The following is a 9,984-nucleotide window of genomic DNA, read 5'->3' on the forward strand; positions in this document are numbered from 1 at the left end:
CAGGGTTGGCATCATCTGAGGTCCTCTGAGGGGTTGGCATCATCTCTTCTCAGGTGTTTTATATATATATATATATATATATATATATATATAAATTGAGATAAATTGATATAGATAGATAGATAGATATAGATATATGTATATATATATATATTCACAAATGTATCTTATAATCTTATATACACAAAAATCTATACATGTATTATATATTTCTGTATTATGTATTCAGTTGAACTAATAGTACAAGACAATTATTGGTAGCTGATTAATAACATATAAGACATTTAGAACTTTGTAATTGGTCAAATTAAAGAACAACTTGTTTATTATGAAATTTTTTTTAGATTTGCTCTTTTTTTTGGCCAAACTCTATATTATAGCAGGACAACAGGTAGATCAACATCTGTCCTCCTTTAAAATGTAAATTGAGATTCTTCAAGGGTTGTTTCAGTACGTTCTTCACTGAGTCATCACTTTAACTTTTGAGTAGTCTTGTGATATCTGTCTCCTAGTTATCCGCTCTCCTACACTGTTTCATGTGTGTTTGTGTCAGATTTCATGCATGCTCTTTAGTTTAGGTGCACTTTTCTCCTCTGTCTGTTAGTTAGTTAGTTAGCAGCTGTGTGAGTGGAATTTGTTTCAGGGAAGAGGAGAGAAGCTTGTCCTTCATTTTGGAGAGGGACAGCTGGTCATCTGGTCACTCACATTAACCTCTATTAGTACAGAGGACTCTTAAAACAGACACACGCGCTCACACACAAACATACTTGGCACAGACATTTGGCAATTGATGACTAAAACCCTCTCTGCAGATTTGAGGACACAGAGGAACAAGATAGCAGAATAAGGCTTTACCATATGGTGCATCCAGTGCGAAACATTTGCTTTCATGGCTAGTTTCTGAATGCTGGCTTTTGGAAATTTAGTGATAGTGGTTAACCGTTATGGGTCAGTGATGACCAGTACCAATCTTATAGGACTAAGTAGCTTCTAAATCTGAAGGAAACATGTCACCCCAAAATAGAAAATAAATATTCTACATAATGAATATGAAGCCCATTTTAGGACCATTAGTTATTAGTTATATATTAGTTTTTTTTAATTGACATGTTTAGAATAATTAAGCACATTTTCCCCCAAAATTATAGTAATGCACTGTTCTTTTTTTTTTTTGAAATATTTAATATATTGCTATATTCATTAATGTATATGTTTTAATGTTTTGATATATAAAAGTAATATTTTCTTATACTTATTCAGTGCCAATTTATGATATAATTATATATATTTTATATATCTATTTGTATGTTTAGTGTACATTTTCATTTCCGCATGTACCAAAAAAAATTGATCTTTGTAACTTTTTTTAATTTTTATAAAGGTAATACAGTAGGTACTACCATGGTTCATAAATACGGAAATATGTCACTATTCTTCACATTGTATTAATGATTATGAATATTTATTTTATTGTATTTTATTTTATTTATAACATTATGGAAAGAAGAATTAGAGAAATGTACTTAATTGTCATGAATATTCACATTTCAAAAAGGCTTTATTTTACTTTAAGTAAAATAAACATTTTATAAATGTATATATTTGTACTTATTTTTTATTTAATTTTAATTTATTTGTTTGTTTATTTTGTGACATTCATCCACTTACATTAACACGTTTGTGAATCTACTAATCGAACCCCTTATTAATAAAATATCCTCCAATAAATTGGCCTGAGCACTGTTTCTTAGGTCTGTCTGTGTAAGTGAATGATAACTGTTGCGTGTGAACAGGAATCTTACTAGTCCAGTCTTTAAGGTTGAATAAAGAGGCGACAGTCATTTAGTCTGTCTCTCTCTGATTAGGAGCAAGTGTTAGCGTGTGTGTGTGGATCGAAAGCGGTCCGGCTGGCCAGCGGCGGGCTTCTGCTTTGCTTTTCTTCCCACAGCCTCAATTAATCCAGTTCAGAGGCCCAGTGGTGACAGACCAGAATACCAATGACCCATTTAGAGCCTGAACCACACCTTATACAACACACACACACTGAGTAAAGCTGCTGTGTGTGTGTGTGTGTGTGTGTATGTATGTGTATGTGTATGTGTATGTGTCTGTGTCTGTGTGTGAATATTTGTTTTATGTGAGAATGAGCGACAGATAGAAAGAGTTAAACCGAATAACTGTCCATCTGTAATTGTACTGTGTTTGTTTGTCTATATTTGTGTATGTATGTTTAGAGACCACTGAAATCATGTGAATGAAGTGGCTTTGGGTTATATCACACACACACACACACATGCTGTGCCTCAGGGCCGTGTTAAGTGCGTGTGTAAATAAGACTTTTATAAACTGACTCCGTATGTGTATGTGTATGTGTATGTGTCTGTGTCTGAATATTTGTTTTATGTGAGAATGAGCGACAGATAGAAAGATTTAAACCGAATAACTGTCCATCTGTAATTGTACTGTGTTTGTTTGTCTATATTTGTGTATGTATGTTTAGAGACCACTGAAATCATGTGAATGAAGTGGCTTTGGGTTATATCACACACACACACACACATGCTGTGCCTCAGGGCCGTGTTAAGTGCGTGTGTAAATAAGACTTTTATAAACTGACTCCATTAGTAGAGCCGCAGGGACTGAGAGATCAGAGTGTCAGCAGCACACTGACAGCACAGATATAATACGCTAGATCTGAAATATCTGTATATACGTGTCTGTCTGTCTATAGAACTATCTATATACTGTATGTCTGTTCATATATCGGCCTGTCTGTGGTTCTGTCTACCTAGCTATCGTTTTGACTGTCTATCTATCAATCTATCGTTCTATCTATCGTTCTATTTATAGTTCTATCTATCTATCTATCTATCTATCTATCGTTCTATCTATCGTTCTGTGTCTATCGTTCTGTGTCTATCGTTATTTCTATCTATCGTTATTTCTATCTATCGATCTATCCATCGTTCTATCTATCTATCTATCTATTTATCGTTCTATCTATCATTCTATTGTTCTATCTATCGTTCTATCTGTCGTTCTGTCTGTAATGTAACATTTGTGTCTGTGTGTGTGTGTGTGCGCGCTGATTGTCAGATGTGACACCCTCTCCAGTTGGTTAGCAGTGGCTCTGACGGCTCTTGTGTCTCATGCTGTCATGGCTAAATGGTGGCCATTGTGTGTGTGTGTGTGTGTGTGTGTGTGTGTGTGAGACAGAGAATTTGAGAGTAAAAGAGGGGCCTCCTGGTGGGGCGGGGGGTATGTGTGCTTCTCAGTGCTAAATGGTGTCCCCTTGTGTGAGGGTGTGTGCTAAACGGTTGATTGTTGTATAATAGGCTGTGTAAATGGGAGGCAGATGGCAGTGTATCAGGCACGTGGGTCCCCCTCAGTGAGAGAGGGAACGAGCGACAGACAGGAAGGAGGTACAAGGGCACAGAGGTCGGACAGGGTCGTGTCTGCACTGTCAGTGGATCCACGTGTGGTGCATTCACTAGAGTTTCCAGTCTGTGACGTTACCACGGTTACTGGACACCAGGAATTCTCCCACAGCGCTATGGAACAGTTCATTAGTACAGTTCATCTCTATTATTACTCTAGTTCACTCTGGTTTACTTGCATCATACTATTGTAACTAGTGATCGACCGATATTGATTTTTTTTTATAACCGATACCGATGCCAATTATTTGTATGTTTATGTGCCCGATAACCGTTATGCAGAACCGATATTTATTTACAGGAGTCATTTCAACTTCATTTTAAACTACAGTTTTAGTAGGTTTATAAGGTGTTTAATAGCTACAGAGTCAAGAATAATTCACTGGATAATGTTAATTCACTGAATCATGCCGTTGTTGTTGTTGTCTCGTCTCCCCTCAGACCCCGTGCTGCAATGGCGATCCTGTGCGCAATTCTCAAAACACCCACAAGATGGAGGCGTTTATCGGTGAAGCCGATATTATAAAACCGATATCCGATTATGGTAAAATGCTTAAATGTCGGGAAAAATATCGGTAAATCGATATATTGGTCGATCTCTAATTGTAACGCATCCATTTACATTTTAGCAATGGGTTTTATTTAGCATTTTAAAATCAACGGTTCCTTTCCGAGATGTTTGGTCAAAAAGTGTTCCAGTCGTGTGAAAATAAACCTGTTCACCCTGTTGCACATCACCCATAGAGGTCAACTATTATCCTTAGTTTACATATCACTGAGAACTGTTCTGCTTTTCATTCCATTAGAAACAGTCATTCTGTTAGACAGTTTTATTTAGATAGTTGTTTGGAGAATGTGTCATTAGCAAGCCATTTAGAATCCATCATTATGAGGATTATTAGTTTGGTTGGTTTAATTATTTATTTGTTGGTTTTCTATTTTTTTTAAATTTTTTTTTTTTACTTTTTGTTAATTTTTTACCATGAAGATTATTTATTTATTTATTTATTCATCCATCCATTTATCCATTCATTTTTAGTTGTATTTATTTTTAATTTGTTTGTTTTTATTTTATATTTTGTTTTATTTCTTTGATTTTGTTTATTTTTTTACTGTAAAGATTTTGATATTTGTTTGTTTGTTTAATTAGCATTTGTTTGTTTGTTTTCTATTTTATTTTAAAATTTTTATCTCCTCAATGTTATTTATTTTTACCATGAAGAGTATTTGTTTGTTTTTTGTTGTTTGTTCATTTTTGTAATGTTTTATTTTTTATTTTCATTTGTTTTCATTTTTATTTGTTTTCATTTTAGATTTTGTTTTGTATTTCCTTTGTTTGTTTTATTTAATTTTGTTTACTTTTACCATGAAGATTATTTGTTTGGTTTAATTTTATTATCATTTTATTTGTTTGTTTGTTTATAGTTTTCCGTTTTCTGTTTTATTTCTTTAATTTTTTATTAGTTTTATTTTATATAGTTTTGCATTTTATTGTATTTTTTGTTTTATTTATTTTTATTTTGCACTTTATTTCACTGATTTATTTCACCTTCTCGCAATAAAAGTATCTGATTTGCATTAAAAAATCAGGTGGAAAGTCGTGGCCTAATGGTTAGAGAGTCGGACTCGTAACCCAAAGGTTGTGGGTTCGAGTCTCGTACCGGCAGGGATTGTAGGTAGGGGGAGTGAATGTACAGCGCTTTCTCCCACCTTCAATACCACGACTGAGGTGCCCTTGAGCAAGGCACCGAACCCCCAACTGCTCCCCGGGCGCCGCACTGCCCACTGCTCCGGGTGTGTGTTCACGGTGTGTGTGTGTTCACTGCTGTGTGTGTGCACTTTGGATGGGATAAATGCAGAGCACTAATTCTGAGTATGGGTCACCATACTTGGCCACATGTCACGTCACTTTTTAAGCACTCAACTTCTACTACTAAATATCAGTGGCTATATCTACTAGCAGAAGAGACTTGTGTTTTATTGCACATATAGCAACTCCATTGTACCCTAACATCTTTTTCTTTCGAATATAGCACAACGTCTCTTAGCTTATTGTTTAAAGTACATGAAATGCATTGTGTTTTGCTTTCTTTCAGGTATGCTACATTTTTGCAGATCCCAATGAAAGTTTGCATTGCTTGTGTACTACTACAGCTTACAGTTGCAACTTGTATGCTGCAAATAGTCTTTTTGGATAAACATGTCTCCTAAATGACTACGTGTAAAAAGTAAAGCATACTTAGTTTTTGCTATTAATGTGAAACGACAAAGCAGAATGAATCGCCAACGAAAATCACAGTTCTATTTGCATAATCATTTCTCTACTGATGTGAATGGCCTTTAATGCTGCATCATAGATATCACACATTAAGTCCCTTGGAGCTTTTATTAAAATCATAATATTGCTCCGTATGCTTTACTCCATCTCCACTGAAGTTGATCTAGTCCTCTGCACTCTATTTAGTGCACACCCCCACACTTTGCTCCCTGTCTGTGAGAGGCTACCGGGTCGAGTCTGTGAGTGACGGGAGTGTGTCCCTTGTCCCTAATAGCTTCTTAATCAGACCAAATAATAGACTGCCATGCCTGTTCAACACACACACACACACTCTCTCCAGTGCTCACATATGGGTATGGCACATAATTATGCACTTTATTAAATATATTTGTTAATGTATTTATTTACATAATTATTCACATACTTATTTACATACTTATTCATTGTTATTAACAGTTGGAAACCCAATATTTGTTTTGGAAAGTATTTTACGCAAATAATAATTTTTACACTGTATTTGTTTATAAACCTATATTTTTTATATAATATGTAAGCCTATGCATGCATTATATTATATGATATTATATTTTATATTATATTACATTATATTATATTTTATTAAATTAGGTATGGCATATGGAGTAGAATTTACCTACACAATTAAAAAAGTGTGTGTGTGTATCTTTCTCTCTCTCTCTCTATATATATATATGTGTGTGTGTGTGTCTCTCTCTCTCTCTATATATATATATATATATATGTGTGTGTGTGTGTCTCTCTCTATATGTGTGTGTGTGTCTCTCTCTCTGTCTCTCTATGTGTGTGTGTGTCTCTCTATATATGTGTGTGTGTGTGTCTCTCTCTCTCTCTCTGTCTCTCTCTCTATATATATATATATATGTGTGTGTGTGTGTCTCTCTCTCTCTCTCTGTCTCTATATGTGTGTGTGTCTCTCTCCGTCTCTCTCTATATGTGTGTGTGTGTGTGTGTGTGTGTGTGTCTCTCTCTCTGTCTCTCTCTATATGTGTGTGTGTGTGTGTGTCTCTCTGTCTCTCTCTTATGTGTGTGTGTATGTTGTATTATATATGTATTTATTTTCAAAAATCTGAGTCTCATCAATGTTTGTTTTCATCAATGTCTCAGTCTCATCAATTGTTTTTATTTGACATTGATTCAAAAATGATAGATACTAGGATATTTTGTAAATCTTTAATATATTACCACTAACTGTTGTTTGGCTATTATCATTATCACCTTCTTTTCAGATCATTAGTCATTAAATCCTCTGCGAACACTGCAAATATATTCATTGTGGCAGGCCCCTTTAATTTATTCTCTAATTAAGTTTATAATAATCTCATTCACAGTTCATTTCATGTACGTAATTTGAAGTTCGTTGGTTACGTCTTTTTTGTCTTTTGAAGAGCCATTTTTGGGAGAATATAAACTAATAAATTGTGCACAATAAGATTAAAGGTATTGGTTAAGTAAATTGTGTCCATTTCGAAATAATTGTATTGTTTGAATGTTTTATGTTTCTCTCTGTTCAAGAAACTTTCACAGATATTTTGTCAATCCTGAATCCGTTTTAGGTTTTCTATCTGAAGCCAACTTTAAAACCTTACTGTATGTTTTAAAATTGCTCTTTTATACTATTTAAACTTGTTAGTCGCTATGAAAATAGCCAAGGAAGCTGACATGGTGTCAAAAAGCCAACCAACCAATCCATTTTTGTGTGTGTATTTCCAGGTTTGCAGGTAAGACGGTGAGTTCTGGATGTCTGGTCCTGGTGTCGGTGGCCCTGAAGGATCCTGACGCTGGGATCACCATCAACACTGAGAAAACAGTGATGGGCTCTATGCTCCTGCGACAGGTTAAAACCGCCCTGACCAACAGCGGCCCCTAGAAAGACCTGTTCACATGTTCAGTCACGGACAAATACTGTATTCAAATATAGCTCGCTCTGGGTTATAATGACACTTGGGAGGATTTGTATTGTTTTGAGAAGATGACAGACAGATGGCTTCATATCTGTTCTCGTTTCAAGAGACTTTATGCCCAAAAATGTGCTTTGCGTAAGTCTCTGCTTTCATTACAGGCGCGTCAATGTTCTCTGCTAATCTGTGAGATTTGACCATATTCAGAAAGGCTTTTCAAGCTCAATGCTGACAGTTTTTATTTGTTGTTATGATTTCATTTCGATACATTTCCCAGATGACATGATGCCGGCTAACTAGTATGTGCTGCTTTCTGTCTGCTCTCTGTGTGACCAAAACATGCAAAGTTTCAATCCTATGTGAAGTGCCTTTCTTAAAATGATTGTTCCTGACAGAAGTTACATTTGCTTAAAATTACAGTGATTAAAAAAAAAATTATATATATATATATATATATGGAAACTGAGAAGTAGTTTGGTTTTCTCATTTGCCTCATATTTGCTGACGTGTTTGAGAGTGTTTGAGCATGTACATCCAGACATTTGCAGTACATTTGCCCATTAAGTGAGAGAAATTGTAGTTTATGGCCAATATGAGGCTTTTCTCTGTCAAGCAACAAGCCACATCTTTATGGAGCATTATGGCACTTGTTGTTTATCACACAGAGCTGATATGATGTGCGGCTGACGGTTTTATGGGAGGGACGTGTGCGAGAGAGAATTCAGCAGCATCTCCTTCCATCACTGGAGGCTGTTAAGATGCACTCCCAGAGAAAACACTCATCATGCGCTCACCTCGCGTGTGCTTAGCTGCTTCATCTCAGCCTGCTTTTATCTCTGTAATTATGGTGACGATGGCATAATCATTATACTGTCAATAGAATGCATGATGATCACTAAACTATGAAGTAATAATTGCCCAATAAGGTACGAGATGCTGCGCTGTATTGTAAAAGTAATTATAGGAAACCAGAGTATATACAGCCCCTTTAGCACATTAGGAAAAATAAATGTGTGTGTGTGCGTGTGTGTGTGTGTGTGCGTGAATGTGTATATATATATATATATATATAATACTGAGATACTACTACTGAGATACTACTATAGTTTTTATTAATATTTTGAATTGGTTTTTATTTTTGTATTTTCTGTTTTCAATTTTTGAAAAGAATTTTTTGGGGGTGTTTTTGCCTTTTTGTTTTTTTTAATATTTTTATTATATTTGTATTTCAGTTTCTGTTATTTTAGTACATCAGGTTAAACTAATGAAATTAAAATTAAATTTTTTTAATATATATTTTTTTTTAAAAGAAAGTTTTATTTCAAGTAATGAATTATTATTGTTTTTATGGGTTTAGTTTTCATTTTAGTTATAATAACCCTGATCCCCAAGGTCTGTCTGTCTGTCTTTCTTTCTTTCTTTCTTTCTTTCTTTATTTATTTATTTATTTTAAATACATATAAACTATTTATCTTTTTCTAATAATTTTCTAATTTCGTCTGAATATTGTTTAAATTAACTAAATTAAGTTATGCTTTTTTCTGTGTACTCAGTATTAATTCCTAGAACGCTACTTTTGTGCTTTAGAAAATCCCAATAATTTATAACATTTATTAAAATAATAATAATAATAATAAATGCCAGTTTGTGAATGGCATCACCAGGAAGTGACATCATATTTGGTGTCTGTGGATTTAGCAATAGGTTTGATGAATTCTGTGATGTTTTGTTAGTCTCACCTTACAACATTCCATCCTGTTACAGGAAATCTTAAAATGAAATAAAAACATAAAAAAGTAGTAGTTGTTTCAGACATACTAAAATAATTGACCTACTAATAATTGGCTTTGTTGTTTTTTATGTAACTGTGTATTGACCAATCAGCAGCCAGGACTGGAACCCTTTTATGATAATGTGTCAGATAATGGCTGTGTTCCAAAATCTAGTGATTTTGGGCATCATAGTTTTGAATAAGTGTGTTTTGAGTGTAACGGTGCTGTCCTGCTCATGCACAGTTTAGTTAATAAAATCAAGAGAATTACAGTCCATCAGCAACATGCAACTCCCCTCGTAATGACAATTAAAAGCTGCTCAAATAAAGCCAAGTGTATGTGAGATGGGAGCCGCTTCACTCAGATTAATAGAGGTCACGCTAACTAGCTGTTGAACAGCAGGCCTTCGAGACTGTGCTGTAATTTTAGTTCAAAATGCAGAGTTTATCACAGCATTCTGACAAAACGCATGGCACGCCGTGTTTTTCCTCAATTAAACTAGATTTATTGAGGTTAGAAATTTTTTAAAGATTTAAAGGTATTCGGCTGGTGCCTCTGTA

The 9,984-nt window shown here is 34.6% G+C and overlaps 1 protein-coding gene across 1 annotated transcript in view; it reads left to right on the forward strand.

The window, feature by feature from the left end:
- The window catches only part of LOC107720876 (AP-3 complex subunit beta-1-like), a 65,182-nt gene extending 57,114 nt beyond the window's left edge, over positions 1 to 8,068 (forward strand). The window contains exon 25 of the mRNA XM_016528705.1: positions 7,465 to 8,068. Within this exon, the coding sequence (XP_016384191.1) occupies positions 7,465 to 7,621 (157 nt within the window). The 3' untranslated portion in view covers positions 7,622 to 8,068. The remainder of the gene's footprint in view (positions 1 to 7,464) is intronic.
- Positions 8,069 to 9,984: the final 1,916 nt, after the last annotated feature.

This window comes from Sinocyclocheilus rhinocerous, unplaced genomic scaffold (assembly GCF_001515625.1).
Source record: "Sinocyclocheilus rhinocerous isolate Xijiao unplaced genomic scaffold, SAMN03320098_v1.1 scaffold751, whole genome shotgun sequence".
Taxonomy (NCBI): Eukaryota; Metazoa; Chordata; class Actinopteri; order Cypriniformes; family Cyprinidae; genus Sinocyclocheilus; species Sinocyclocheilus rhinocerous.